A 27,165-nucleotide genomic window follows, 5' to 3' on the forward strand; every position below is an offset into this window, starting at 1 on the left:
CAGGGCTCATGGAGTGAGGAAGAGATGGGCAGATCTGGGCCACTTGTTAAAGATCGCAAAGAGAATAGAGCCAGGTGGTGGCAGACCTGGTTGAGTGCACACATTACCACACTCAAGGACCTGAGTTCAAGCCCCTAGTCCCTACCTGCAGAGGGGGAAGCATCATAAACACTGCTGTGGTTATCTTTTTATTTTTCTCTCCCTTTCTATCTCCCCATCTCCTCTCAACTTCTCTCTTTCCTATCAAATAAATATTTTAAAGTTTTAGCAAGGACAAGCAGAAGGATCCCGGTTCGAGCCCCCGGCTCCCCACCTGCAGGGGAGTTGCTTCACAAGCGGTGAAGCAGGTCTGCAGGTGTCTATCTTTCTCTCTCCCACTCTGTCTTCTCCTCTTCTTTCCATTTCTCTCTGTCCTATCCAACAACAACATCAATAACAACAACAATAATAACTACAACAACAATAAAAAGACAAGTGCAACAAAAGGAAAAATAAATTTTTTTTAATTTAAAAAAATTTTTAAAGAGAGGGCAAGTCCAAGTCGACAGGAGTCTTGAGCCACAGTAATTAAGAAAATAATGATGCTACAAAAGAAAATTAATTGGGGAGAACTAGTTTGGAGGAGGAAAGCTATTTATTTCATGTAGTCAATCAAATACTTGCCTTCTGCCAGGTACTGTTTTAGGTCTTGAGAAGCTAGCAATGACACACTTACCATGCACAAGGGCCCAAGTTCAAGCCCAGCTCCCCACCTGCAGGGGGAAGCTTCATGAGCAGTGAAGCAGTCAGATCTCTCTTTCTCTCTCCCTCTCTATTTCCTTCTCCCCCTCTCAATTTCTCTCTGTCCTGCCTAATAAAAAAGAAGAGAAAAATGGCATCCAGGAATGGTGGATTTGTTGTGCAGGCACCAAACCCAGCAATAACCCTGGTGGCAATTACAAGGGAGGGAGGTTGGGCGGTAGTGCGGGGGGTTAAGCGCACATGGTGCAAAGCATAAGGATGGCACAAGGATCCCTGTTCAAGCCCCCAGCTCCCTACCTGCAGGGGGGGTCGCTTCACAGGCGGTGAAGCAGGTCTGCAGGTGTCTTATCTTTCTCCTCCCCCTCTGTCTTTCCCTCCTCTTTTGATTTCTCTCTGTCCTATCCAAAACAACAAAAATGGGGAAAGTGTCTTCCAGGAACAGTGGATTCATAGTGTACACACCGAGCCCCAGCAATAACCCTGGAGGCAAAAAAAAAAAAAAGAGAGAGAAGGAGAAGGTAGGGGGTGGGGAGGTGGCAGCAGGTAGCAGTGAAAACAAAGTCTCAATCCTGAATCAACAAAATCATGCAGGAGACGGTTAGACTGCCTTTGTGAAGCTTTAGTTGGTGATGCCACCCATACACAGCAAAACATATCTAGAAACATGTCAAGAGAAGCTGGGTGATGGCACAGCTTGTTGAGTGCACCAGTTATAATGCGCAAGGACCAGAGTTCAAGCACCCTGCTGGGGGAAAGCTTCAGAAGTGGTGAGATTTTTTTTTTTTTGATAATGATTTATATGACTACAAATTAATAGGAGTGTACATAAAAACCATTCCCACCACCAAAAGACTGTGTCCCATCCCATCCCCCCTCCCCCGCCCCACGAAGCTCAACATCCACCCTCACCCTCAACCCAGGGTTTTCACTTTGGTGCCCTACTCCAAATTCAGTCAAATCCTGCTTTGAGTTTTCCTTTCTGTTCTTCTTTCTCAGCTTCTGTTTATGAGTGTTTAGAAGTGGTGAAGCAGGTCTGCAGGTGTCTTTCTTTCTCCCTATCACCCCCTCCCCTCTCGATTTCTGGCTGTCTATATCCAATAAATAAAGATAATTTTAAAAATTAAAAAAAAAAAACATGTCAAGAAAGATTCTACCAAGGGAAGCAGGACTTAAAGATAGATTGGTAGTCATTATCACAGGCATTCATTCATTCACTAGTATTCATTGAATACCTACTATGCAGAGTCAATTTTTTTACTAGGGGCAGAAGCACTGTACAAATTTAAAAAAAAAACCCAAAGTATAACCTTGACTCTCCTTCCAAATTCACCACCACTAAAATCCTGGAGTTGCCCAGGAGTCCTAGTGATAGCATAGTCAGCAAGCATGTATACTGTGTGCTGCCTGTATTATATTGTATATTCTAACAGTAAAATAAACACAAGAAAATTAAACTGTCCCTTAGAAAAATCTTAAGAAGGGTGGGTGGAATAGTTCACTTGGCTAGTGCACTGTTTTGCCGTATATACAACCCAGATTCAAACCCAGCCCCACTGCACTGAAGGAAGCTTCAAAGCTGTGATTTCTTTTTTAATTTCTTTGTTGGGGATTAATGGTTTACAGTAGACAGTAAAATATGTAGTTAGTACATGTGTAACGTTTCTCAGTTTTCCACATAACAATTCAACCCCCTCTAGGTCCTCCTCTGCCATCCTGTTCCAGGACCTATGAGTGCTCCCCCCCACTCCAGAGTCTTTTACTTTGGTGCAGTACACCAACTCCAGTCCAAGCAAAGCTGTGATTTCTTTCTGTTTCTATCTAAAATATAATTAAAATTAAAAAATATAGAAAGTCATAAGGAAATATACTTACAGTCATGCTCTGTATTTATTGATAAGTAAGTCTACACTGTTTGCAAAATGAATCAGTACCTCCATCAATATTGTCTTATTTGATGCAAGACAAGATAGGTGTTATATGTATTAATAATGCTAGACAATAAAAACTGAAATGAGGGTGGGGGTAGATAGCATAATAGTTATGCAAACAGACTCTCATGCCCAAGACTCCAAAGTCCCAGGTTCAGTCTCCTGCATCACCATCACCATCAGCCACAGCTGAGCAGTGCTCTGGTAAAAATAAAATAAAATAAAATAAAATAAAAAAGAGGAAAAAAGAAAAAAGAAGAAAAAAAAAAACTGGCTTGGCAACACAAAGCAGAACTTGAACTGGGTTTAGTGTTTTGCACCAAAGTAAAAGACTCTGGGGCCGAGGGGAGAGTTCAGGTCCTGGAACAGGATGGCAGAGGAGGACCTAGAGGGGGTTGAACTGTTATGTGGAAAATGGAGAAATGTTACACATGTGTAAGCTACTGTATTTTACTGTCTACTGTAAACCATTGATCCCCCAATAAACAAATAACTGAAATAGAAGTGGGAAGATCAAGAGGGAGAGAGAAAGACCCTGAAGACCTGTCTCACCACTCATGAAGTCCTGGCTTATAGTGGTATGGGGTATTGAACATAGGGCATGTCAAAACCTCAGGAATAAGAGTCTGTTTACATAACCCTTATGCTATCTCATCCACACTAAAATATTTATTATTATTATTATTACCACCAGGGTTATTGCTAGGGCTATGTGCCAACACTAAAAATCTGCTCCTGATGGCTATTTTTTCCTTTTTTCTTCTTCTTCCTTTCTATTTTATTTGATAGAAAAGAGAGAAATTGAAACTGGAGGAATAGATAAGAGACATGAATATAGACACTTGCAGACCTGTTTCACTGCTTATGAAGCATCCTCCATGAAGGTGGGAAGCAAGAGCTTGACCCTGGGTTCTTGCATATGGTAATGTGTACACTCAGCCTGGTGTGCCATCACCCACACCCAATTAAATCTTAAAAAAAGAAGAGGATGGTAATGAAGAAAAAGGGGGAGGAAGAGAACCACTCTGGCTGCTGTTCATAGGACAGGCTGTAGTAGGGGGTGAGGGCAGAAGCCAGGACACCAAGCAAGAAATAACTGCAGTCATTCAAAACAAGACTGGTGACTTGGACCAGGATGGTGAAAATGGAGGAGGTGACCCGTGACCAGAATCAGACAGAAACTGAGGGAGAGCCCATGGATCTACAGATGAATTGGATGAGAGATGTCAGAGAAATAAAAGGATTCAACTCCAGAAGTTTTGACAGGAATAGCTGAAAGAGCTGTCCACCATTTCCTGAATAGAGAGGATTATGAATTTGGTACAAACCTCCCAGAGTTAGGAATAATTGCTTCCAGTCTTCCTGCCTTTGCATCTTCCTTAAGGATTCACCTCAAAAGTTGCAGATGAGGTCACACCAGGTGAAGTATGTGGAATGAGAGGACTTTGGCCTGGCACAGGTTCTCAAGGTCAAGATGGGAGAAGACTATGTCCAACAGGGGAGGGGACAATAGGTAGGTAGATCACTGACAAGGGGGTTAATCCAATAAAAGGAGAAGGAAGTCACACAAACAGAATGAGAGAAGATTAGAATAAAGCCTTTGGGGTTGGGTTGGGTTGGGATGGAAGTCACCATGTAGATTCATGGTCTCCTCCCCTTCCTCCTCCTCCTCCTCCCTATCTCTCCTTCTCTGCCCCCTCCCCCACTTTTGCCACCATGATTATTGCTGGGATTTAGTGTCTACACAATTTCACTACTCCTAGTGACCATTTCTCTCTCTCTCTGGAATTTTTCATTTGTGATTAATAGCAGGCTACAAGATTGTAAAGTTGCAAGGCATAGCTCCATACCACATGCAGTAAAGTTCTGTGTCCCTACCTCCTCAGTGATAACCACCCTAGTTCTCACAAAGTCTTAGAGACAGTTTGTTTGCTTCTGTTTTGTTTTTTTTTCCTTTTTTAAAAAAATATTTATTTTCCTTTTTTGTTGCCCTTGTTTTTATCATTGTTGTTATTGATGATGTTGTTGTTGCCAGATAGGACAGAAAGAAATGGAGAAAAGAGGGGAAAACAGAGATGGGGAGAGAAAGATAGACACCTACAGATGTACTTCACCGCTTGTGAAGCGATCCCCTTGCAGATGGGAAGCCAGGGCTTGAACTGGGATCCTTACTCCAGTCCTTGAACTGGGATCCTTACTCCAGTCCTCGAGTTTTGCTCCATGTGCGCTTAACTCGCTGCACCACAGCCCGACTCCCCGTTTTTTGTTATTCTTTTATCCTTTTGCAAGTTCCTGTGTATCAGGTCTCTAGATTCCTTATGAGTGAAACCATCAGTAGTTGTCTTTCCTCTCTGTACTTTTATTAAGCATAATCACCCAAGTTCTATGTATTTTGTTCCAAAGGACACCATATCATATTTTTTATTCAAAATAGTATTCCATGGGGTATATATCCCATAATTCTTTCAAAATTTAAAAAAAATATTTATTTCCTTTTTGTTGCCCTTGTTTTTATTATTGCTGTAGTTATTATTGTTGTTGTTATTGATGTCGTCGTTGTTGGATAGGACAGAGAGAAATGGAGAGAGGAGGGAAAAACAGAGAAGGGGAGAGAAAGATAGACACCTGCAGACCTGCTTCACTGCTTGTGAAGTGACTCCCCTACAGGTAGGGAGCCAGGGGATCAAACCGGGATCCTTATGCCTGTCCTTGCGCTTTTCACCACGTGTGCTTAGCCCGATGCGCTACTGCCTGACTCCCCCCATAATTCTTTATCCAGTCATCTCTTGATGGGCATTTAGGCTGCTTCCACTATTTGGTTATTATGAATAATGCAGCTATGAACATAGTGGTGCATATGTCCCTTCAGATTAGTGTCTGTGTGTCCTTTGCCTAAGAGTAGTATTGCTGGATCATAAGATAATTCCATTTTTATTTAAGGACTCTCCATACTATCTTCCAAAGAGGCTGCATCCTGATGGCCATCTTTTCTTTTTTTCTTTTTTTTTTAATATTTATTTATTTATTCTATTGTGTTGCCCTTGTTGTTTTATTGTTATAGTTATTACTGTTGTCATTGTTAGAGAAAAATGGAGAGAGGAGGGGAAGACAGAGAGGGGGAGAGAAAGATAGACACCTGCAAACCTGCTTCACCGCTTGTGAAGCAACTCTCCTGCAGGTGGGGAGCCGGGGGCTCAAACCAGGATCCTTATGCCGGTCCTTGTGCTTTGCGCCACCTGTGCTTAACCCGCTGCACTACCACCCGACTCCCATCTTTTCTTTTTTATAGATGGTAGAGAGAGGTTGGGAGGAAGAAAGGAGAGAAAGAAACTTACAGCACTACGTCATCACACATGAAGCAGTTGGGGACCTGCAGGCGGGTGCCAGGGGCTTGAACCTGAGTCCTCAAACAAGGTAATATGTGAGCTCTACCAGGTGAGCCACCACCTACTCTGAATTCATGATTTTCTACAAACACAGATCAGTGGAAAGTAAACAGATAGATGTAAAAGTGTGTATAATCATCTCCATGACTCCTACATGCACTGCTCCCCAAGAGGCCCAGAAACAATAACTCCCCAACAACAGTGAGTGCACACCTAGAACCCAGATTCTGACTTCTCTCATGAGAGGCAACTAGAGGAGGCCAGGCAATGCTGCACTCAGTGCCGCACACAAGGACCTGAACTTAAGCACCTGTAGGAGGTTAGCTTCGGGAGTGGTAAAGAAGGTCTCCAGGTGTCTCTCTTTATCTCTACCTGTCTATCTCCCTCGCCCCTCTCAATTTCTCCCTGTCCTGTTTTAATTTAAAAAATAGGGGGAGTGGGTGGTGATACAGCTGATTAAGTGCATATATTACAGTGTGTGAGGACCTGGGTTCAAGCCTCCATCCCCACTTGCAGGGGGAAAGCTTCACAAGCGGTGGAGCAGGTCTGCAGGTGTCTCTGTCTCTCTCCCTCACTACCACCATCTTCCCTCTAAATTTCTCTCTGTCCTAGCAAGTAAAATAAAGTGAAAAGTAAAATAAATAAATATAAAATTATAAAAAAATAAGATAATTACAATGTAAAAAGGGGGGAAGCCACCAGAAGTAATGGATTCATTGTGCAGGCACCAGGGCTCCAGCAATAACCCTGGTGGTAATTTTTTAAAAAGAGACTATTAAAATAGGAAAAAAAAAACAATCGCCCCTTGGAGAAATGGTTGATTCTAGAATTGTAGCAAAGAAAGTACAAATTGGACCTGGACCATCCTGTTGCACCAGAAAGCAAAGAAATGCTCGAAGAATCACTGTGACAGAAGCCAGTTTGGCAGCCAGCCAAACCTAACAGATTTTGAGCAACAATCAAAATAATGAGGCAATGAGTAAAACATTCACATCTGTAGGATCCTTGCCAAAGATACACAACCTAAATCTAATCCCGAGGCAAGAATAAATAAACCCAAATTCAGGGCCATTCTACAATATACAATAGGCCTGGAGTCTTCTAAGGAAACCTTGGGAATTCTCTCAAGATGAAGGTGCCTGGAATAAAAAACAAAACCAACAAACAAAAAATACAATGACCAAATGCAATGAATAGTTCCGGATGGGAACCTTTCATCATTAGGCCAATTTATGGCAGTCCAATAAAGCTTGGGGTTTAGGAAATACTAACATACTTGTTTTTAACTTTTTAGATAGAGACAGAGAGACTGAAAGAGGCCACAGCACACAAGTTTCCTTCAGTGGTCTGGGAGGTGGTGCAGTGAACAGGGCATTAGACTCTCAAGTGTGAGGTCCTGAGTTCAGCCCCAGCAGCACATGTACCAGAGTAACGTCTGGTTCTTTCTCTCTCTCCTTCTATCTTTCTCATTAATAAATAAATAAAATCTTTTTTAAAAGGAAGTTTCATTCAGTGCAGTGGGATCTGGGCTCAAATCTGGATCACACACATGACAAAGCAGTGCTCCGTCCAAGTGATATTTTTGCTGACCCTGTACTAATGTATTTATGCCAATTTTCTGACAGTCATCAGTGTCCAGTGATGCAGGGGAACACCCTTCTTGTAATTAATATCTACTAAACCACTAGGGGTGTGGGGTATTGTGGAGGCAACTTACTCTCAGATGGTCTGGGGAAGGAGAAAGTCCTTTTGGACTAATGTAATTTTTCAAAAAAAGAGAGAACATATAAGAGTAAACGAAATCCTTGAACAGTGGAGATGCTGTACAGTATCAAACACCCGCACAAAATGGTCCAGTGTCTAAGCAGAGAACAGTGGCATGTGCAGCATTATAAAGAGACCAAAGAGGTTCAAGACTGACAGAGATATCAAATGTAAATCTTTCCTATATTAATAAGTGACATCTTCAAACAAAAGCTATACCATGGAAAATAATCAGCTAGTCCATTCACAACAATACTGTGAGTTCAAATGGATTTGAAGACTTACAAAAACTTATCTGCTCCCCCAACCCCTGAGATTCCAAGATTAGAAAAGTGCTATCACTACAAACAGTTGTGATTTTAAGGGGACACAATCCCCTAGCAGAGTCCTATGAGTCACTGCCAGGAGCTCTCCCCACTTAGTGCTCCATGATCTCTGGTTTTGAAACGATTCTTTCTCAAATTTAGTGTAATCTGGTACTGGAGAGATGGCGTAATGGCTATGTCAGAAAGATTTTTCATGCCTGAAGCTCCTAAGGTCCCAAGTTCAATCCCCAGCACCAACATAAGCCAGAGCTTAGTTGTGCTCTAGTAAATTAAAAAGAAAGAAGAAGAGGAGGAGGAGGATTAGTAGAGAAGAAAGGGAAAACCCACAAATCTAGTGATATTCTGACAGTAAAAGCTGGTGCTCACATACTGAGCCAATATATGCGTTTGTGGGTTTATCATTGTGCCTGAGTGATACGTACTCATTACAAATGAAAATGCAGATTAAATAACCCAATTCAAACCGACCATAATTTCATCACCCCACAATTTTTTGTTAGTCTTTTGTTGTCTATCTTAGACTTTTAAAAGTGAAAACCACATCTATAAGGTTTTGTTGAAACAGAGAAGCTATCTTGTTCTAAGTGCTGTTTTTGTATCCTGCACACGTACACACACACACACACACACACACACACACACACACCCCACACACACCATATAAAGCAAACACTAGACTCCAGTCACCTCGTTTTTAAGGACACTGAGAGGAATTCCACGGAGCAGATGGATGGTGATGTATGTAGTCATGTTCCTATTTTCGGACTTTTGGGAGCGGAAAGCTAGCTCTGCCTAACTTATCCATGAAAGCCGGACGAGTAGAGAAATAGAAGGATGAGGGCAGTTGACGCAGGGACAGAGGGAAGAAGGCGAGCAAGGCCGCAGCGTGCTCAAAGCAAAATGCCCAAGGAGTCAGGCTGGAAGCGAGGCGGTGGGCGCTCAATACCCAAAGTCTAGAGAATAGGCAGATCCCCAAACCCCAACTACTCCTGACGGGGTCCCGCGGGCCAACCCGAGAGCTCGCGCGCTGCAGCCTCGCACCAACAGAGGGCGCCGGGTCCCCGGCAGTCGGCTGTGGGCAGGTCCCAGCTGCCCGCCAGATGTGGTCAGCTGGGCCGCGGGAGAGAAGAACTCTACTCAAGTCCCTGCCGAACCGCAGGAGAGCAGGCAGCCAAGAAGGGGTGGCAGGCGGCATGGGTGGCAGGAGGCCTCGCTGTGAATCCTGGGGCTGTCTTTTCTGGACGGGCAGAAGGGAAAGCCTCTCACTCGGAGGGGGGCACCCCTTGCCGAGCGCCACCAAAGTGAAGTAAAAGTTGGCGGTGGCCCTGGGATGGTTCAGAGACCTTGGGGTGGGGCACTGGGCCAGAGGAGACCCGGGTCACTTCCTGCGGCGGGACAGAGTTGCCATTAAAAGCTTTGAGTGGGGTTCGCCTCCAGGACACACACACTCGCAATGCTCTTTCTGCGTTGGCTACAGTGCCCATTCAAGGAGAGGGAAACTGAGGCACGGGACAACGTATTGAATAGACCCCTTCCCCCGTCCCCTTCCTTTTTTGTCCTGAGCAAGCCCAAAGCTCTTTCTGAGGAACCCGGATGGGGGACAACCCCAGGGATCCTGTGCCCTTGACCTGCCCGCTGGGTCGCCCCCGGCCGCTTCCCGGACTCCCAGGTAATCAGCTGCTGCGCGCTGCTGTAATTGGCGGTGCAGGCTCGCCTGGCACAGCACTGGCGGGGGCGCAGGGGCGCGGGGGGTTCTTAATTGCAGGGCTTGGGGTCGCAGTCTGGGTTGCAGCTGGCGACGGGGGTGGGGCAGGATAAGGGGAAGGGGAGTGGCGGACCCTGAACTCGGCGAGCCTGGCCTGGCAAAAGACAAATGACCTTCGGGTGGGTAGTTGGGGATCCCTTCCCCGGAAGCGGCGAAAGGGTGGGGGTAAGACTGAGCCCAGCCAGGGAGCGGGGAGGCACGGTAGTCTCTCCAAGGCTAAGTGGGAGACAGATTCCAAACTCCCCAGCCCAGCCCCAGACGCCTCAGAGCTTCTGGTCTGAGACTCCTCCCTCTCTCTGACCCTCCCCACTCTCCCCTTTCCGCCGCACCCGTCACCTCCCCCCACACCCCCCGCCGTTCTGGTATCCCCAGGGCGCTCCCACCCTGGGGAAGAATGTGCCCTCCTAGCGCACCCTCGCCAAGGTAACGGCACACCCCCACCCCCGCGCACCGCAGCCGCCCGGCCTGCCCCTGAGGGCGGCTGGAGAACCAAGGGTGGGCGCCTCCCAGCCCGGGGGACACACCTCTGCAGCCCTGGTTACCACGGCAACCGGGGGCGTTTTGCAGTGTGCAGTCACTAAGAGCTCTTGGGCGATCCCTGGCCGGCCTAATCCACCAGCTGGAGGACCCCAGGCTCCAGAGAGAAGTCTGCGCCCCACCCCAACCCTCACCTAGTGACTTCAACGTCCAGAGGGGGGCCGTGGGGTGCTCCCAGCCTCCACTCATGGCAAATCTTGGGAGTATAGGCAGCTGGAAGGGGGAGCAGAGAAGATGGAATTTGAACAAGGAACCCCCCCCCAGTCGCCAGCTCGCCGCCCTCCTTTACCGCCCCCCAGCAGAGCCCGAGCCGGGCGCTGGCAGCAGGAAGCCGGGGAAGAGCCCGGAGGCGCGCAGGCCCCACAGCCGAGCCGTGATTACAGGGACCTGTCCCTCCCGCCCCCGGCTCCCACTCTCATTAAGTCATTTTTTCCCCCGTTGGAAAGTCCCCGTGCCTTGAGCGCAGGGGCTGGGGCGACCGCAGGCAGCTGCCGGCAACCACATGAGAAAGGGGGGTCGGGAGGGGGGAGGGGGACCACGACTAAGGTCTGGCCGCGCTCCAAGGGAGAAGGCCCCCTGCCGGGGGGTAGCTGGGGGCGCGGAGCCTGGAGAGTCAGAGTGCTCCTGCCCTTGCTTCTCACCTACCCGGTTCTCCTACAAGGCCCAAGACATTTATCTACGCCTCACTCCCACCTCCAATCCTTGGAACCTTAGATAATTGAAAAGCAGGATGCTTGGGTTCTGAGCCCCAGCCCAAGTCCCCCCCAGGTCTGGCTGCTTCTCCGTGACCCTTAACCCCTCCACTCCCATTCTCTCCTAGCCCCCTACCTCTCTGGGCCTCCCTGGCTTCATTACAGCTGACTGGTTGTTCCTCCTCCCAGGAGGCCACCCAGCGCATCAGGGTGAAAGGTGCTGAAGGGAGTGAGGGACTGCGGGGGAGGGAGGGGTCCCTGCCCTTTTGAATGCTCTAGGTTCCACCTCTCAGCCCTTGGGTGTCTCTCCACGCTATGGGCACCCAATTCCATCTGCCTCCACGCGTGCAGTTTCTGTCTGCCTTTTTGACCCCTGCTTCACCCTTCAACCCCTATGCTTACACCCAATGCCTCCTGAACCCCATTTCACCAGCCCCTCATCCTCTCCACCTCTCCCTTGCCAAATCCACACACCCTTTTTGGGCTGTGTGTGTGTGTGGGGGGGGGGGGGTGTCCTGCTTTAATCCTGGGATACTAGGCAGCTTCTGACCCAATATGAGGCGGGCTCCTGTACCGGCTTCCTCCCTCCCTGTGTGGGGCAGACTGGCCACTATAAGTGACTGGATTGGAGCGCGGTCCCTCCCCCACAACCTGTGTCCAGCCTCCTGCCCCTTCCCCAGTACCTACCCTCCCTGGAGAGGCAGCCTGCTCCCCCACCTCATTATCCCACACTCCTACATCTCATCTGGAGTCCTCCCCTATCCTTCTTAAAGCCGAAAGCAGAGAGGGATGAGAGCATAGTTAATGCTACAGTGGACACTAATGGGGTCCCACCCCCCACGCCTGTATTAGCCCCCCCCCCCATCACATCCTTCCTCCCTGGGATGGGAGAGGAAGGCGGTGGGGAACAAGTCTCTCCTGGGTGAACAAGAGGAAAGGAATGAGGCAGGTGTGTCTGGCTGCTCCTGCCCACCCCTCCTCCCTGCCCCTGCCCACCCCTCCTCCCAGGACTCTGGCCCGCCCTCCCAGTCGGGCTGTGAGGAGAGAAGCCCAGGCTCCACAGATGCAGCAGGGCTGAGCATGTGCAAGGCCCAGCTGCCCTGGGCATGTCTGGGAGCTGTTGGGTGCAACAACTGGAGGAGAGGGCGTGGAGGGCAAGCTAGTGGGGCTGGGGGTGAGTGCCCACAAGGCTGCAGAAGCAGGGAGGGCAGGGGCAGAGGCTGTAAGCTGGCTATTGAGGAAAAGAGTCAGACTTCATCCTCAGCTGTGTGTATCAAGGGAACCGTGTGGAGGGGGGGTAAACTGAGGCAGATGGTGCAGCAGTAGGTGAAGTGTTCCTGTCCTGAGAGCCTGCCCCCACCTCCTCCTCCACTGTCCCTCTCCTGGAGGGTCTGTTCCAGAAAAACATCAGAGCTATGAGCCAAGGAGAGTGCACAACTGCAGGCCAAGCTGCCAGCTCAGCTCAGTGGTGTTTTATTGGGGGCTACAGGGGTGTATGGGGGGGCTTGATGACCTGCCAAAGGGGACTCTGATCTGGGGATGTCGGGGCACATGAGGGTCAGGAAGCATAGCCCCACCCCCAGCCCCCCTCTTGGACTCAGAGAGCAGAGGATCCAGACAGTGAGTCTCCGGGCCCTCCCCCGCCACCCTCCTTCTGGCCGCACCTCCAGCCCCACCTGCTCCCCCCGGGCACTGGGCTGGCTGGGTTGAGCTGGGTCTTGCCCAGGATTACTTTTCTCACAGGCCTCCTGTCTCCACCTATGGGCTCTGCCGGGCACTGCTAGAGCTCTGCCCCCCCCCCCCCCAGCCCTACCTTTTGCCCCCAGACTGTCCCAGGTCCACACTCCCACTGCCTCCTTCCAGAGCTTGTCCTGAGTCTGGTTTGGAAGACTCACAGAATCCTAACTGTGCCCACCTACCTCAGAATTTGCCCCCCTAAGCTGGGTTCCCAAGGAGCCATCCCCATGGGGGATCAGATGGCAATGGTCTGTGGAAGACCCTCGGAAGGCTCCCATCCCTTCAATGCTTCAATGCCTTGAAGGACATGCCTAGTGACCACTGGTCCTGCCCCAGCCCCAGTGTCCCAGTCAACCTACCCCATCTCTTCACTCCAGTTACACCAAACTCCTACCTGTTCGTCCTCTTAAGAAGCACTGTTGGCAGGGGAGGTAGCATAATGCTATGCAAACAGACTCTCATACCTGAGGCTCCAAGGTCTCAGGTTCAATCACCCGCACCACCATAAGCCAGAGCTGAGCAGTGCTCTGGTAAAATAAAATTAAAAACCAAAACAAAACAGAAGGAGCACTGTCTAGCCTGGGAGACTTTGCCGTGGCCTGGAAAGTCCTCGCCCTGGGTCTGCACTTGACTTTCCAGACAGGTCTCAGCTTGAAGCCTCACTCACTTCACAGAGAGGCCTTCCTGGACTGGTGGATTTATCTAAAGGGGCCTTGGCTCCCCGCAAGAAATCACTCAGTATTCAGCTCCCTGCTGTGTCGACCCTCTGAACGTTCTGAACCAACCCAGTGTGTCTATTGACTTGTTTATTACCCATCTCCCCCCACCCTGCTGGGGTGTAAACTCCAAATGGCAGGTGCTAAGAGCCTCCCAGCTGTAGTCCCAGAGCCCCCTGGCAGTGTGCCAGGCCACATGGCCAGTGCAAAATAAATATCCCTAAGTGACCCGATGTGGGGGAGGGGGCCGTTATGCCGGGTGTCTGGAGTCTCTGTGGAATCACTTCAGCTAAAATGGGTCCGTTTCTTCTTCTTCAACTTTGCCCCCTGCTCACATGCTTCCGGTTATTCCCTCCCATTCAGGTGGGGAGGAGAAGGGGGGAACAGGCCCAGGTACCTCCTGGGGCAACCCCAGTCCAGTGGGGTTGTCTGAGACATGGGGGAAACAAACCAGCCCTCTGGAACCCACAGATCTGCTCAGTGGAGGCCAGACAGGCCAGGTCCGTCAGGCTGACTGTGAACTTGGCCCCAAGGGGTGGTGCATTCTCTCTCTCTCTTTCACTCCCCCGCCTCTGTCCATGAGCTCTGGGCCTTCACTTGCAGACGCTGACCCACTCGGTGATGCGACACTCCTCGCAGACCACGAAGCAGCACCAGTGGAAGCGGCAGTGGCAGCGCTCGCTGCGTGTCTGGCGCAGGATATTGTGGCCGCGGCCGCAGCACAGGCTGCCGCAGCCGTCGGGGCCCGCGCTGCTCTTGTTGCACAGGCGGCCCACAGTGCCCGCCGAGTCCAAGCGCGGCTCCCGCTCGCAGAAGTCCGGCGACTTCTCGAAGTAGACCAGGTCGGCGGGGCTGGCGCGGCGGCGCGGCCCGGGGGCGCCGGGGGCCGGCGAGGGCGCCCCCGCGGGCCCGGGCTCCAGCTGGCCACCGTTGCGGTTGTGTGGCCGGATGAGCGTGGCGCGGTGGAAGCGGCTCCGCAGCAGCGTCCCCACAGCGCGGAACTCGGGCGTCACCTGCCAGCACGTCTTGAGCTGGCAGCTGCCCGACGTGCCGTGGCACTTGCACTTCCGCCGCATGTTCTCCATCACCGCCTGCCCAGGGAGGGAGGGAAGTCAGGTTAGCGCCCAGCCTGGGCCCCTGCTCCTCCTGCGCCGGTGCTTCTGGGGGCTCGCCGTCACCCCCACCCTCTCCCGGGGGAATTCCCTCCTTCCTGCGCCCCTTCACTGAGGCCCAGCTTCCCCAGCAGCTGCAGGGGGGGCCTTGGGGCTGCTAGGGGCTCTTGCTTCCTGAGGGGGATCCCAGATCCCCAGGGAAATTCCCTCTCCCTCCAACCCTCCCCCCAGTAGGGGCCAGGAGTAGAGGGTGCCTCTGGCCTTGCTCCAGGCTGAGAGTGAAAGAAAGCCCCCCTCCCTATTTTTTTTTCTCTCTCTTCGAGGGAGGGCTGTAACTCTCATTGCAAGTAGCTCAGGGTGGAGGTTAGCAGCTGGGTAGACTCCCCCACCCAACACTTATGCTGGCAAAGAGTTGATTGTGCCCACTGAAGAGTGGCATCATTCTTCCCGGGAGAGAGTGCCCACAGGCATTCAGGCTTCACCTGAACCCAGAACAGACCCAAACCTGAGGCCACACACACCCTCACCCCCAGTCCACTGAAAGCAGGGAGAGGTTCCTAGGCCACTGCGGGTGGTAATTATAGCAGAACAGCCTGCCCACCCCCTGCCCGGCACTCGGAATCCCTGGGCATTCTCCTCTCTGATGCCCCAGCAGAGGTCAGTCACTGGCTTTTTCCCCCACTTCACTCCAAAAGGGCATCAATGACTTGGCCATCTCAAACACCAGTGGTAGGGGCCATAAGAGAGGGGACATTGTTCCTTGGTTTGTCCCTGCAGCCTGTGGTGTCAGCACCTCGTGGGAATGGACTCAAGGCCTCCTCCAGCCCACAACTCCTTAGCCTCTGCTTCCCACAGGCGGCAGCCATTAATTAACCAGTTTAATGAGGAGGAGGAGGCGGCACTGAGGGGACCGGCTGGGATGGTATCGAGCTTGGGAAAAGGACAGGACCAGGTGGGACGCTGGGCATGACCTCAGGGTGGCTGTGCCTCAGTTTACCTGGACTCTAAGGCAGAATGGGAAGAGCTGAATCAGCCCGGAGTCTTTGTGAAAGGAGAAAGTGAAGAAGCCTGTGCAGGAAAGCCAGGAGAGAGAAGGGAGATGGAGAGAGAGCCAGGCATGAGCAGGCTGGGCAAGGCAGAGAGAAAGAGCAGTCCCAGGAGAAGGCTGCTTAGTCCAAGGGCCAAGTATGCACCTCGGCGCATGTGCATGAGGAGTCTGCACTTTGTACTAATTGCCCCTGCGGCTACAGACAGACTATGACCCACATAGTCAACGACTGCCACCTCTCCAGATTCAAAGGAGGTCTCGAAACTTTACATCAGGCTCAACCTGACGCTGTTGACTGGCTACGGAAGAAGGGCAAACGCTAGAAGAAGAAGAAGAAGAAGAACTAATTTGCAGAAGTAGCACCCGCTCAGATGGAGCTCAAATCCCCGGGAATGGACCCTAGCAGGCTTCTTAGACCCTCGGAGCCTCCATTTCCATGTCTTGATATGAGCTTTGTCCCCTCAAAGATCGTTTTAAGGATAAACTGAGCTAATATGTAGCAAAGTGCCCCCAGGCCATGCTTAAACCTAACAAGCAGGCAATAAATGCAGGTTATTGTTCTTTTTCTTCCTGTGTTCCCTCTCTTTTTCTGGAAATGATTTTTTTTAATTTTTTCATTTTTTGGTAATCAGGGTTATCGATGGGGCCCAGTGCCAGAACTACGGCACCACTGCTCCTGACAGTCTTTCTTTCTTTTTAAATTATTTTCTTGCTTTATTTTTGGATGGAGACAGAACCTGAGAGGGAGAAAGAGGGACACTTGTGAAGTATCCTCCCCTCAGGTAGAGAGCAAGGACTGAACCTGAGTCCTTGTACACTGGAGCATGTACACTCTACCACATCTACCAACATCTGGTCCCTCTTTCTATTTTACTTGACAGGACAGAGAAATTGAGAAGAATTAAAAAGTTAAAAAGGGGGAGAGACACCTGCAGACCTGCTTCACCACTTGTGAAATATTCCCCCTTGCAGGTGGGGGGCAGGGAGGCTCCAACCCGGGTCACTGTGCACTGTAATGTGTGTGTTCAACCCAGTGCACCACTGCCCACCCCCCTGGAAATGATCTTTGCTGTGGTATGGACTCTGGAGGGTAGGGTTCAAGAAAGGAAGGAAGTGACCATGAAGCAGTTATCACCTCGGGCCCCCAGGGAGATTCCTTTGCAGGAATTTCTGAGTTTGCACAGCACAGCCAGGAGAGGAAGGGAGGTGACAGCAGAGGATAGCACAGAATCCTGGGGCATTCGATCTGGGGGGCAGGGGCTTCATGGGGGAGAGTGACAGGCCCAGGCTGCCTGAGATCTGGTAGCAGATATTCTTGCTCTTTTTTTTCCCAGAGGAAATGGGAGGAGCTGGGTGCCCTGCTGTAGGTGTGTGTGTGTTTGTGTGTGTGTGTGTGTGTGTGTGTGTGTGTGTGTGTGTTGTGTGTTGACATATTGAGTCAGTCCAGGACTGGGGCTCCTGCACCCGCGGTTCCCCAGGACTAGCCCAGATCCCCTGGCCTGTAGCTATTCAGAGCACGTTTGTTGATTGATTTTAAATGGGTGTGATGAGTTTGGGGGACTATGCGAGGAGCCTAGGCCCAGAGGAGGGGCCCAGGGGAAGGGGCTCTCACCTGCCTCCCAACTCTGTTGTTGTGGAGCCTCATGCGCGCGTGGATGTCTCTGTGAGGCTCCCGGGAGTCCAGAAAGTCCTTGGAGAAGCGCTCCCCGAAGCCCACGTCGGGGCTGCAGCCGCCCCACTCCCAGGAGTCCTGCAGGCCGGGGCTGGCAGGAGGCAGGGCCGGGTGCTCTGGGACCCCGTGACTCAGGCCCTTCCCGCGCTGCAACGCGTCCAGCTGCAGGCGGTGCAGCTTCTGCCTGAAAGCTTCTTCATCCCCACGCCGGGTCGCATCGCAGCCACAAGCCCGCAGCTTGCCCAGGGCGCACGCATTGGACACAGCGTGCACCACGCCAGCGGCAGCGATGGCATAGGCAAAGGCGCTCTCTCGGAAGCCTGTGGGAGAGGGACCGGAACGCGGGTCTGAGGGCTCTGCTGGCCCTGCCTGCCTGGTGCCCAGGACGCAGACGCAGAGTTGGGGAGCGGGAAGTCTAATACAAGGTTTCTGTGCACAGAATGGGAATGGGTGCCGGGTCTCTCCAATCACCCTCTTCTTTTGCATTCCCTTCCCCTCTCACCAACACCCCCACTAAGCAAGGGCATCTCTACATTTCTCCCGAGGGACAGAGACTATCTACTAGACACATTTGTAAAAGATTTCTCTATGGGGCCAGGCGGTGGCGCATCTGGTTAAGAAGATACATTACAGTGTGCAAGGATGCAGGTTCAAGCCCCCTGGTTCCCACTTACAGAGGGAAAGCTTCGCAAATGGTGAAGCAGTGCTGCAGGTCTCTCTCTGTCTCTCTCCCTCTCTGTCTCCCCATCCCCTCTCAATTTCTCTCTGTTTATCAAATAAAGGAGGAGGTGGAAGAGGAGGAGGAGAGAGAATAAGTGATAAGGGACTGAATTTCAGATTCCACGAAATCTTAATGGGCAGAAGGATAAATAAGAGGAGGTGACCTCCTCCTAAAACTCCCTGCCCTGAGACGACCCACGCACGCCTTTACTCTGCATCTGAGAAAAAAGAACAAGTGGAAGCAGGTTCTGATCTTTCCTCCTTTCTTATACTAGAGCACTGTTCATCTCTGGCTTATGGTGGTGCTGGGGAGTGAACTCGGAGCCTTACAGCCACAGGGATTAAAATCTTTAGTAGAACCACTATGCTGTCTCCCCAGCTCCTGGTATAAGTTTCTAAGCACTCTCTGGATATGAGAGGAGCAAGGAAGGGAGGGAGGAATGAGAGAGAGGGAGAAAGAGGAGAAAGGCAAGGACAGAGCGCAAGGCAGGGGGAGATTTCTTCTGTGTCTCATGGCCAAGTGGAAGAAGCCCTAAGGCTGATGGCTTAGGGGTGGGAGATAAATCAGAGACTCAGAGGAAAGGAAGATTCTGGGTCCTTTCAGGTAAGCATCAAGAAGGGTATGCTTTGGGAAGCCTCACTGATAAGAGTCAGAGAGTCTAGTCTAACCCTCTCGCTAACACCCACCACTCTTTGCACCTCAGCACCCTGTCTTTCTTTCCCTGCCTGGCCAGAACAAGATGCTTAGTAGCTAAGAGCATGAACTCAGCAGCTACACAGTCTGGGCTCTAATCTTGGCTGTTCCTCCCACAGACTTGCTGTAAACAGTTGAGTGACCTTGGCCAGGTGACTCAACCTCTCCTGTGCCTCACTTTTATGATCCACCTCAAAGGTGCTTAGAATGAATGATTCCCTTACTCCTGTAAGGATTCTGTAGAGAGTTGTTGTTATTGACAAATACTTCTTGCTGACTGACTTCACTCACTACTGCTAGGGTTTCAGACCATTGCTCCTTATCTCCCAATAAGGAGACAGATTAGATCATAATCACTCTAAAATAAAGGCCCATGGGCCTCCAGATGCCATAAAGCAGACTATCCCTCTGTCTTCACACTCCAGCTCATGTGGTCTCAGGAACCCCCTATGAGCAGAGAAGAGGTGAGGGGGGCTGGGCTGGGGTCTTCTAAGGGGCTGCTGGGAGCTGGCAGAACAGCAGAGAAGAAACTGCTGTGGTGCTGTGGAGGGTGGGGTGGGAGGGGGCAAACCCAAAGCCAGGCATTCCCTATGCTTAATCTCTGGCCTTTTATCTGTGAGACTCTGACAGTTGGGGAGTCTTCAGCACCCTGACCTCCAGAGACAGCTCAGGTTTCCAAAGCTACATCCCCTTACCAGCACATACTGTGTTCTAGGGGGCAGGTTCAAGGTCACAGGGATTATGGAGGTGACCCTATTGATAGATGATCCCCAGAAAGAGGTCTAAGAGGATGTTCAGAACCAACTGCCATCTACAAGTCTCAGTTATAGCCAAAGGCAAATCTAAAAGAATCTGGGGAAAAGTACCCTCAGGTATCTGAATGCACCATCCCAACCTCTGGAAGCTGTCACAGATCTGTGCAGAGGTGACCAGGCTGGGTTCATGTGGCCATTCTTTGCACCAAGCACCCAGGCCTCAGAGAAGCCCAGCCCACTGGGTCAACCCCAGCTCCCATTCAGGGCCCCAGTTTCGGTCCCGGCCTGGCTGTCTGGGGCAGACGCAGGCATGGTGCCATCTGGCCAGCTGGAGGGGGAGAGGGGTGGGGCCCTGGCCAGCTGGGCTGCCCGGAGCCTAGGGGGTGTGCTCGTTAAGATGCACAATTAGCCGCCCTGCCTTTGATCTGGGACAGGGACTGCCAGCATCTAAGTGGAGTCAGCTGCTGCTACAGGCCGCAGCCAACGGCCAGGAAGGGGCTGGGAGTGGAGGTTTGGAGGGCAGGGGAGTGGGAAGCATGCAGGAACCAGTGGGAACCAAGAGAAGTCAGCAAGCTGGGGCCCCGCCCACTGCAGTGGGAGGGATGGAAGGAAGGCTAGAGTGGGTCTGGTCTCCATTCCCTCTGTGCAGGGCAGGAAGGGAGGAAGGGAGGGAGGGAGAGAGAGACAGAGAGACACACACACAGAGAGAACCGATACACATAGGGACATTCAAGGGTGACACGCATGTGGCATGAGATTACACAGACAAGGAGAGAGAGCGAGAATTTCTGGGACACCTCCCCAACTGCACCAGTTCACCTCTGAACCAGTTCACCAGCCTTGCAGCTGGGGGGGGCAGTGTGTGTGTGTCTGTGTGTGTGTGAGTGTACCCCCAGAGTCAGCTGGCTTGCATTTGAGCCCTGGCTTTACAGCACACTTTACAAGCTGCACGAGCTCTCTTGGGCGTCAGCTCTCTTGGGCGTCATTTGTAAAGTACAAGTGACAATGGGGCCTGCAGAGTGGGGCCTGTTGAAGCATCTTAAAGTACTGGCAAGGGGCCTGAGAACAGTGGCTCAAAGGACGCAAGTGCTTGAGATGTGCCAGCTAATTACTTGGGAGCCACTAGAACAATAGGACCTTAGGTGACCCTGGGCCATGATTCCCTGGCATTCTCCAAGCCAGGATGCCACTGCAGAGAACCAAGTGCCCACCTCCTCCATGGGTTAGTGTGGATGGAGGTAGGAGAGAAGCAGCAGCCAAGGCCTGGAGAGCAGAGGCTGAGCATTGAATTTCCATGAGTTTGACTCAGGGCAGAGCCTCCAAACCCCTCTGTCCACTCATTCCCACTGCTCTGGGCCTCATGGAAACTGGAAATGAGGCTGTGTGGGAGTTTCTAGGACTCACTGTGGGAGGCCACTTACCCACAGAGCCTCTCCAGGCACTCAGTCCCTCTCCCTCTACCACCCTCATTCAGCCAGAAACAGCCCCCTCCTCAACTCTCCCTCCAGGCCCCCTTGCCCAGAGTGAGGTTCCCAGCTGTACATGTTCTACCCAGCCCCCCACCTAATCATGCACCAAGTGGCTGGGTCCTCAGAACCCAAAATTGGGGACACTAGTATTCTTGGTCACAGCTGTACAATTAGCCAGCCTGAGTTAGGGACCCTCACACAGCTTTTTTCTCCTTCTCCCTTTCTTTCATTCAAACTTTTGAGCCTTCCCAAAGGTTCCCTTACTGCCCCCCAGCCCTTGGTTCTAGCACCCTCTGCACTATGAATCCACTGCTCCTGGAGGCCATTTTTCCCATTTTGTTGCCCTTATTGTAGTTGTTATTGTTATCAAGCTGTTGTTGTTGTTGCTGGATGGGACAGAGAGAAGGAGGGGAAGACAGAGAGGAGGAGAGAAAGACACCTGCAGACCTGCTTCACCACTTGCATAGCAACCCCCTGCAGGTGGGAATCTGGGGGCTGGAACTAGGATCCTTACCCAGCCCTTGCGCTTTGCACCATGTGCCCTTAACCCACTATTGCCCAGCTCCAAGTGAAGTCTCTTAATGTGCTCCACCTTCCATTGGGGGGGGGGGGTTTCCAGTGCTCCGCTCCCCCTTCTCCTCCCCATCAGTACTCCCATATTTTCAGCCCAACACCTCACAGGGAAGGGGTGAGGAAGACAGTGGGATGATAGGGGCAGCATTTAGAAGGAAATACCAAGAGCCTCACCCCCTGCCTGCAGGCTCTGAACCTCAGATGTGGCAGCATGCACCCCTACCCCACCCCACCGGCAGGCAGGGTCAGCACTTCACTATTCCACTTGGGGGAAACTGAGATCATCCAGCCTTGCAGTTGACAACCCACAGTTTGAATAGGAAGGAGGTGGGCTGGGAAGACAGCTTAATGGTTAGGCAAAAAGACTTTCATCCTAGAGGCACCAAAGGTCCCAGGTTCAGTCCCCAGCACCACCATAAGCCAGAGCTAAGCAGTGCTCTGGTCTCTCTGTATAACTTTCCTTTGGTATATATCTCTCTCATTGAAATAAATTAAGTAAAGATAATATAAGAAAACAAAAGGAGGGAGACTAGGGGCAGGACCCAAACCAGGGACACCCTCTGAGTACCAAGTACTAAGTACCCTCCCATTGTGGGATTCAAGTTCAGCAAGTTCTTGAGGTGATGGACCAACTGACCATAACTGATGGGAGGAAGAAAGGAAGGAGGGGGCACTTGGATATGGAGCAAAGGAAGCCTTAGATGGTAGCCCTTACAGGATGGGGAGTCCAGGGTCCAGAAGAGGGGGGGAGAAATGAAGTGTCACAAGGGCGAAGGTGCAGAAGTCATAGAGACAAGGCATGGGGGAGAACAAGGGAAGAAGGTGGCCGCATCTGGCCCAGCCAGCCCCAGCCAGCCCTGCCAGGTTTAAGTCTCCCCCACCCCTACCCCTATCCTATTCCCCTCAGAGGTCCCCCCCAGCTCACCGCTTATTAAACTGCAAGTGAACCCAGGAATGCCTGGCCACCTGCCAGCGTCCGCTAAGGTTCCACGGCTCCCAACTCCCCCAGGCTTTAAAGACCCTGTCCTGTACCAGGCCTGGGGGGGGGGGCACAGGGATGCCTGGGCCCATTAGGTCAGAGGGGGCAGAAGGGGATGGCGCTTTGAGGCAGGGGAAGGATTAGAAAAGTTAGGAGTGGGAAGCTGCGTGCCTCCCCAAACTATCAAGAACCCCCCAAGAGCTCCCAAGAAGCACACCCTCAAGCAAGGGCAGAAAGGCCAAGCACTGTGGGAAGACAGAGCTTGGGGGGCACGGTGATCCCCAAGAAACCTGGAGGGGGGCTAAGCGAGTGCCCAGGATATGAGATTAGCTGAGGCCAGTCACTTAGAGTGGGCGAGAGCGGGCTGAGGTCTAGCTAGGGGACTGTGGCGACTGGAGAGACTGGGGGGGGCCGACAGGGGACAGGTTTTGGGTTGGAGTACCCGGCAGGGCGGGGGTGGGGGCGCCCCTGGGAGTGGTGGCTGGGCCAGAAGCAGTCTGCTGCGGCCCGCGGGGATTAGTTCGCGGCTGCAAGCCGCCACACGCGCCGGGCTGGGCTCAGCAGGGGAGAAACAGTGCCTGGGGCTGGCAGGCGGGGTAGGGAGAAGGGGCGGGGGCAGGCCGGGGGAGGCAGCTGTGGCCAGTCTTGGGGAGGGGGTGACTGGATATGCCAGGAGGGGGAGTCAAGGAGAGAAGACCCTACTTTCTCATCCCCCTGAAATTCGGGGTACCTTTCTGGATGGGGGGTTCCTATCCCAGAAAGTTCTTGGCCCCAAGGCCAGAAAGTATGGGGGTACTCCTTCCTCTTCTACTGTCATTTGAAAATTTACTAAGACCCACAGAACCAGGTCCCAGCACTGTTCCACAAGGGTCCCCACACTGTCCCACTAAGGAGGTGAGAGAAAGGGGAGGTACACCACTACCCTCCCCCCCCACACACATACTTTGTTTCCCCAAAGACCTGAGTCCAGGTGGGGACTCTGGGGAAGAAGGTGGGTGAAAACAAAAATGTGCGACAAACCCAAGCCACAGCTCACCTAGAAGTTCTGGAAGGAGGACAAGGAGTGAGCTGAGGCTGCTCTGAGCTTCAAGAGGAAGTGGGGCAGGAGGTGGGGCATGCCCCCAGCACCTCCGATTCATAGAGGGGTTGGGGTGGCCTGGATAACACAGAGGCTGGTGGTGTACCACCACTGGAAAGTGCAGACTTTTACCTGCCCAGGCCTCCCTCCCCATATACCCTTTGGCTCAAGTCCCCAAACCCTCTCCTCTGCATGCTCATTCTGAGTCCATTATCGCAGGCTCTTAATCCTAAGTGCTGATTACTAGGTACTGGGCAAACTGAGGTGTGTGTGTGTGTGGGGGGGTGGGAGCAAGCAAAAAAACGTCTTGGGCTCCAGAGATGCAGAAAAAGTGAGGCAGGAAAATTCAGGAATCCAGCTTTAAGGCAAAGGCACAGAAGCTGCCACCTTTAAGCCACACAGCCCCACCCACCTGTAGTCACATCTGCCCTAACCGTCTCCCTCCCCATCCCTGCACCCACCACCCCCATGCACACCTGGGCACCTGGGGAGGTTGCCAGCTAAGGGAGCCAGTGGGGAGTAGTTGGGTGGCTGGTTTTTGGAGTGTGTGTGTGTGTGTGGGGGGGGCTAGGGTGGCCCAGAGGCTGAGGGGCAGCCAGCTACCTCTGCTGAAGATGGGACTCTCGTAGGGGATCTTGTTCCTTGTCTCCAGGCTGGAGCAGTTCCAGCGCTGGTCCCGGAACTGGTGTTGGCACTCATGGATGGCGATCTGAATGCCCTGGATGGCAGATGCTGCCACATCAGGGTGGCGGACACACACCTCCATCTGCCTACGGCTCAGGCCAGGCAGCGTCAAGCACACGGTGTTGGCATTGAGCACAGGCTCTGGGATGCGGAAGCCTAGGATGTCATTGGGAGCCGATCTGCAGGCAGGTGGGGTGAAAGTGGGTCAGTGTTTAGAAAGCGTCCCCATATAAATACATACATATACATATACATATACATATACATATACATATACATATACATATACATATACATATACATATACATATACATATACATATACATATACATATACATATACAGTTTAGTGACAAAGACCCTAACTCCTCCCTCTCTGTCTGGGTCCCACCAGACAATCTCTAGAACTTTCTCCTTTCGTCAACTCCCCTAGAACACAAACAAATACCCAGCTGTGCCCAGGCACAGGTAAACACGTGCAAATGCTCATGCATCCAGGAGGCCCTCTGGAGAAGAGTGGCATTGGATGCTCATATAGCAGGGCTACCCAGACAATTCCCAGAAGCAGGTGGGAGACAGCCACGTTTTACGCTCCACACAGGCACACACAATTACGTGGCACCAGACATGCTTGTACACACGTGCGCACTTACTAGTACACAGGTGTGCCTATCTTACACACAGACTCCTAGATGACACACGTGTATTCATACACACGAACACACTCTCACTGACCCCATCTGGCCACTGTGCCTCCACACTCCAGCCTGGGTCTGGGGGAGGTCTGCGGGTCTAAGTTGTTTACTGGGGTGCAGCCCCCCAACACGCAGGGACTGGCTCCCTCACACACCTGCCCTTCCAGTAGGCACTCCCCTAGCACTACCTGGGCTCCCGGGGCTGTTGCCAGCTGTCACCACCATCTCCACCCCACCCGCTTCTACAGAGGTGCTAGTCAGGGGGCCGGGTCGCTTCCTCCATTCCGCCTCTTCCACCTTCCATGGACCCTGTCCCAGCTGCAGCCCCAGGCCCTGGGGCTTTTGGAGTTCCGGGGTCCCCGCTCCCCCGGGTCGGGCCTGGGCGAGGGCTCACCTGGGCACGGCGGCGGCCAGCAGCAGCAGGCGGGGCAGAAGTGCGCAGAACGCGGGCCGCGGCAGGGTCCAGGGTCCGAGCCACAGTCGGGGGCGCGGGCCGGTGCTGCCCATGGCGGGGGGCCGCGGCCGCCGGGGCTGGGGAGTGGCTCACAGCCCAGAGGGCCCAGCCAGCCAGGGGCGACGGCGCATGATACGCGGGGGTCGGGGCAGCTGCGACACTCGGCTCCCGCCCGGGTCACAGCTCCGGGAGCAGCCGGCGCCCGCCTCCCCGCTCCATGGGGCAGCGCCCCCGGGCACCGCCCTCGGCGGGGGGGCGGGCGCACCGGGCACCTCCTGGCACAGGGGTCTGGGGAATTTCCCGAGCCCCCCTTGTGACAACTCCCGGTGCCTCTCAAGGGTAAGGGGGGCCCGGAGGTGCGGCGGGAGGGGGCGGCGAAGCTGGGGTGTTGGGGAGCCCCCCAGCGCCGCGCGGCGAGCCTGCGCTTCCGAGGGCGTGAGAGGCCGGCGGGAGCTGGGGGGGCGGCGTTGTCTGTGCCCTGCCTCACCGCCCGCCAGAGTGACTGTCCCGGCTTGGGGCGCTCCGCTGCGTTCCCTCCCCCACCCCCCATGTACACAGTCAGGGCTCTACCCCATGTGACGTCATCCGGGAGGGGGTTGGGGGGGGGCTGCTGGGGTCCAGAAGCCACCGCCGGACTCCTGGGGTGGGAGGGCTTGGGGTCCGGACGCACGTGCTGGGGCGCGGGTGTGTGGGGGGAGGTGTGGGCGGCTGGCTGAGACCCAGTTGCTGGAGAACTCCCACACCCCTACACCAGCAGGGCTAGAGGGGTGTGCCTGGCCGCTCCGCAGGCTTCCCCCACCTTGGGATGGACTTTCTGACCCTATGGGAGACAGGTGCAGGGGTAGGGTTGTCCTCCGAAGGGGGTACAGCCCACTGGAGCCCTCTATTCTCCTATGTGGGACCTCAAACAGGTGCCTCCAACACCCTGACTGTCCCCTCTCCTCTGCACCCCTATGTGAAATGAGGTTAATAGCCCATCTTATTGGTGAGGCAATAAGTGCTCATCTGGGAACAGATCACCCCGGGTGGCTCTCCTTAGAGGAAGGACTCAGAGCCTTTTAACCTCACAGGTGTGCTTGAAGCTCATCTTATTTAACCCACCCCCGCAAAGCACAAGACACCATCGAAGCTTGGAGAGGGTCAGGGTCGCAAAGCTAGTGAGGGGAAGAAGTGGATTGGAACCCAGTTCTCTGGACTGAGCACAGCAGTGGCCCTGACACTGGGCTCTGCTGGCCTGTGGGTGTCAGGTGTCCTGTTTCTAACATCTGTGTTTAGTCCTCTCTGGGATCCTGTCCTGTCTTCAGGCCCCAGCTGAGCACCTTGCATGCCTCAATGTGGGGGAATGTACTGAACCCCAGGAGAGGCCTGGGAATCAGAGGGCTGGGGGACAGAGACCCCAACTTCTATTTCTGGTTCGAATCTAGACCTTGATCTTGACTCCTGCCCCTCCACTGTGGCCTAGCAGCCCCCCACAGTGGGGGCTCAGACCACTCACTCTGTCTTGACACCTTCCTCCAACTTCACCACTCCCCTCCTGGTCCCAGGACAGAACTCTTGGAGCATCTGGGACAAAACTCTTGGGAGCATCTTGGGCTGTGGGACAAAAGGGACCATTCCTGGAATTGCCCAGGCCTGGGGGT

The 27,165-nt window shown here is 52.9% G+C and overlaps 1 protein-coding gene across 1 annotated transcript; it reads right to left on the bottom strand.

Moving 5' to 3' along the window:
- Positions 1–13,669: 13,669 nt before the first annotated feature.
- WNT10A (Wnt family member 10A) lies at positions 13,670–26,037 on the bottom strand. Its single transcript, XM_007519815.3, has 4 exons — positions 25,466–26,037; positions 24,296–24,555; positions 17,365–17,744; positions 13,670–14,683 (listed from the first exon to the last, which is right to left on the bottom strand). Exons 1-4 carry the CDS (start codon positions 25,576–25,578, stop codon positions 14,186–14,188), a joined length of 1,251 nt encoding a protein of 416 aa, XP_007519877.1. The 5' UTR covers positions 25,579–26,037; the 3' UTR covers positions 13,670–14,185.
- Positions 26,038–27,165: the final 1,128 nt, after the last annotated feature.

This window comes from Erinaceus europaeus, chromosome 7, assembly GCF_950295315.1.
Source record: "Erinaceus europaeus chromosome 7, mEriEur2.1, whole genome shotgun sequence".
Taxonomy (NCBI): Eukaryota; Metazoa; Chordata; class Mammalia; order Eulipotyphla; family Erinaceidae; genus Erinaceus; species Erinaceus europaeus.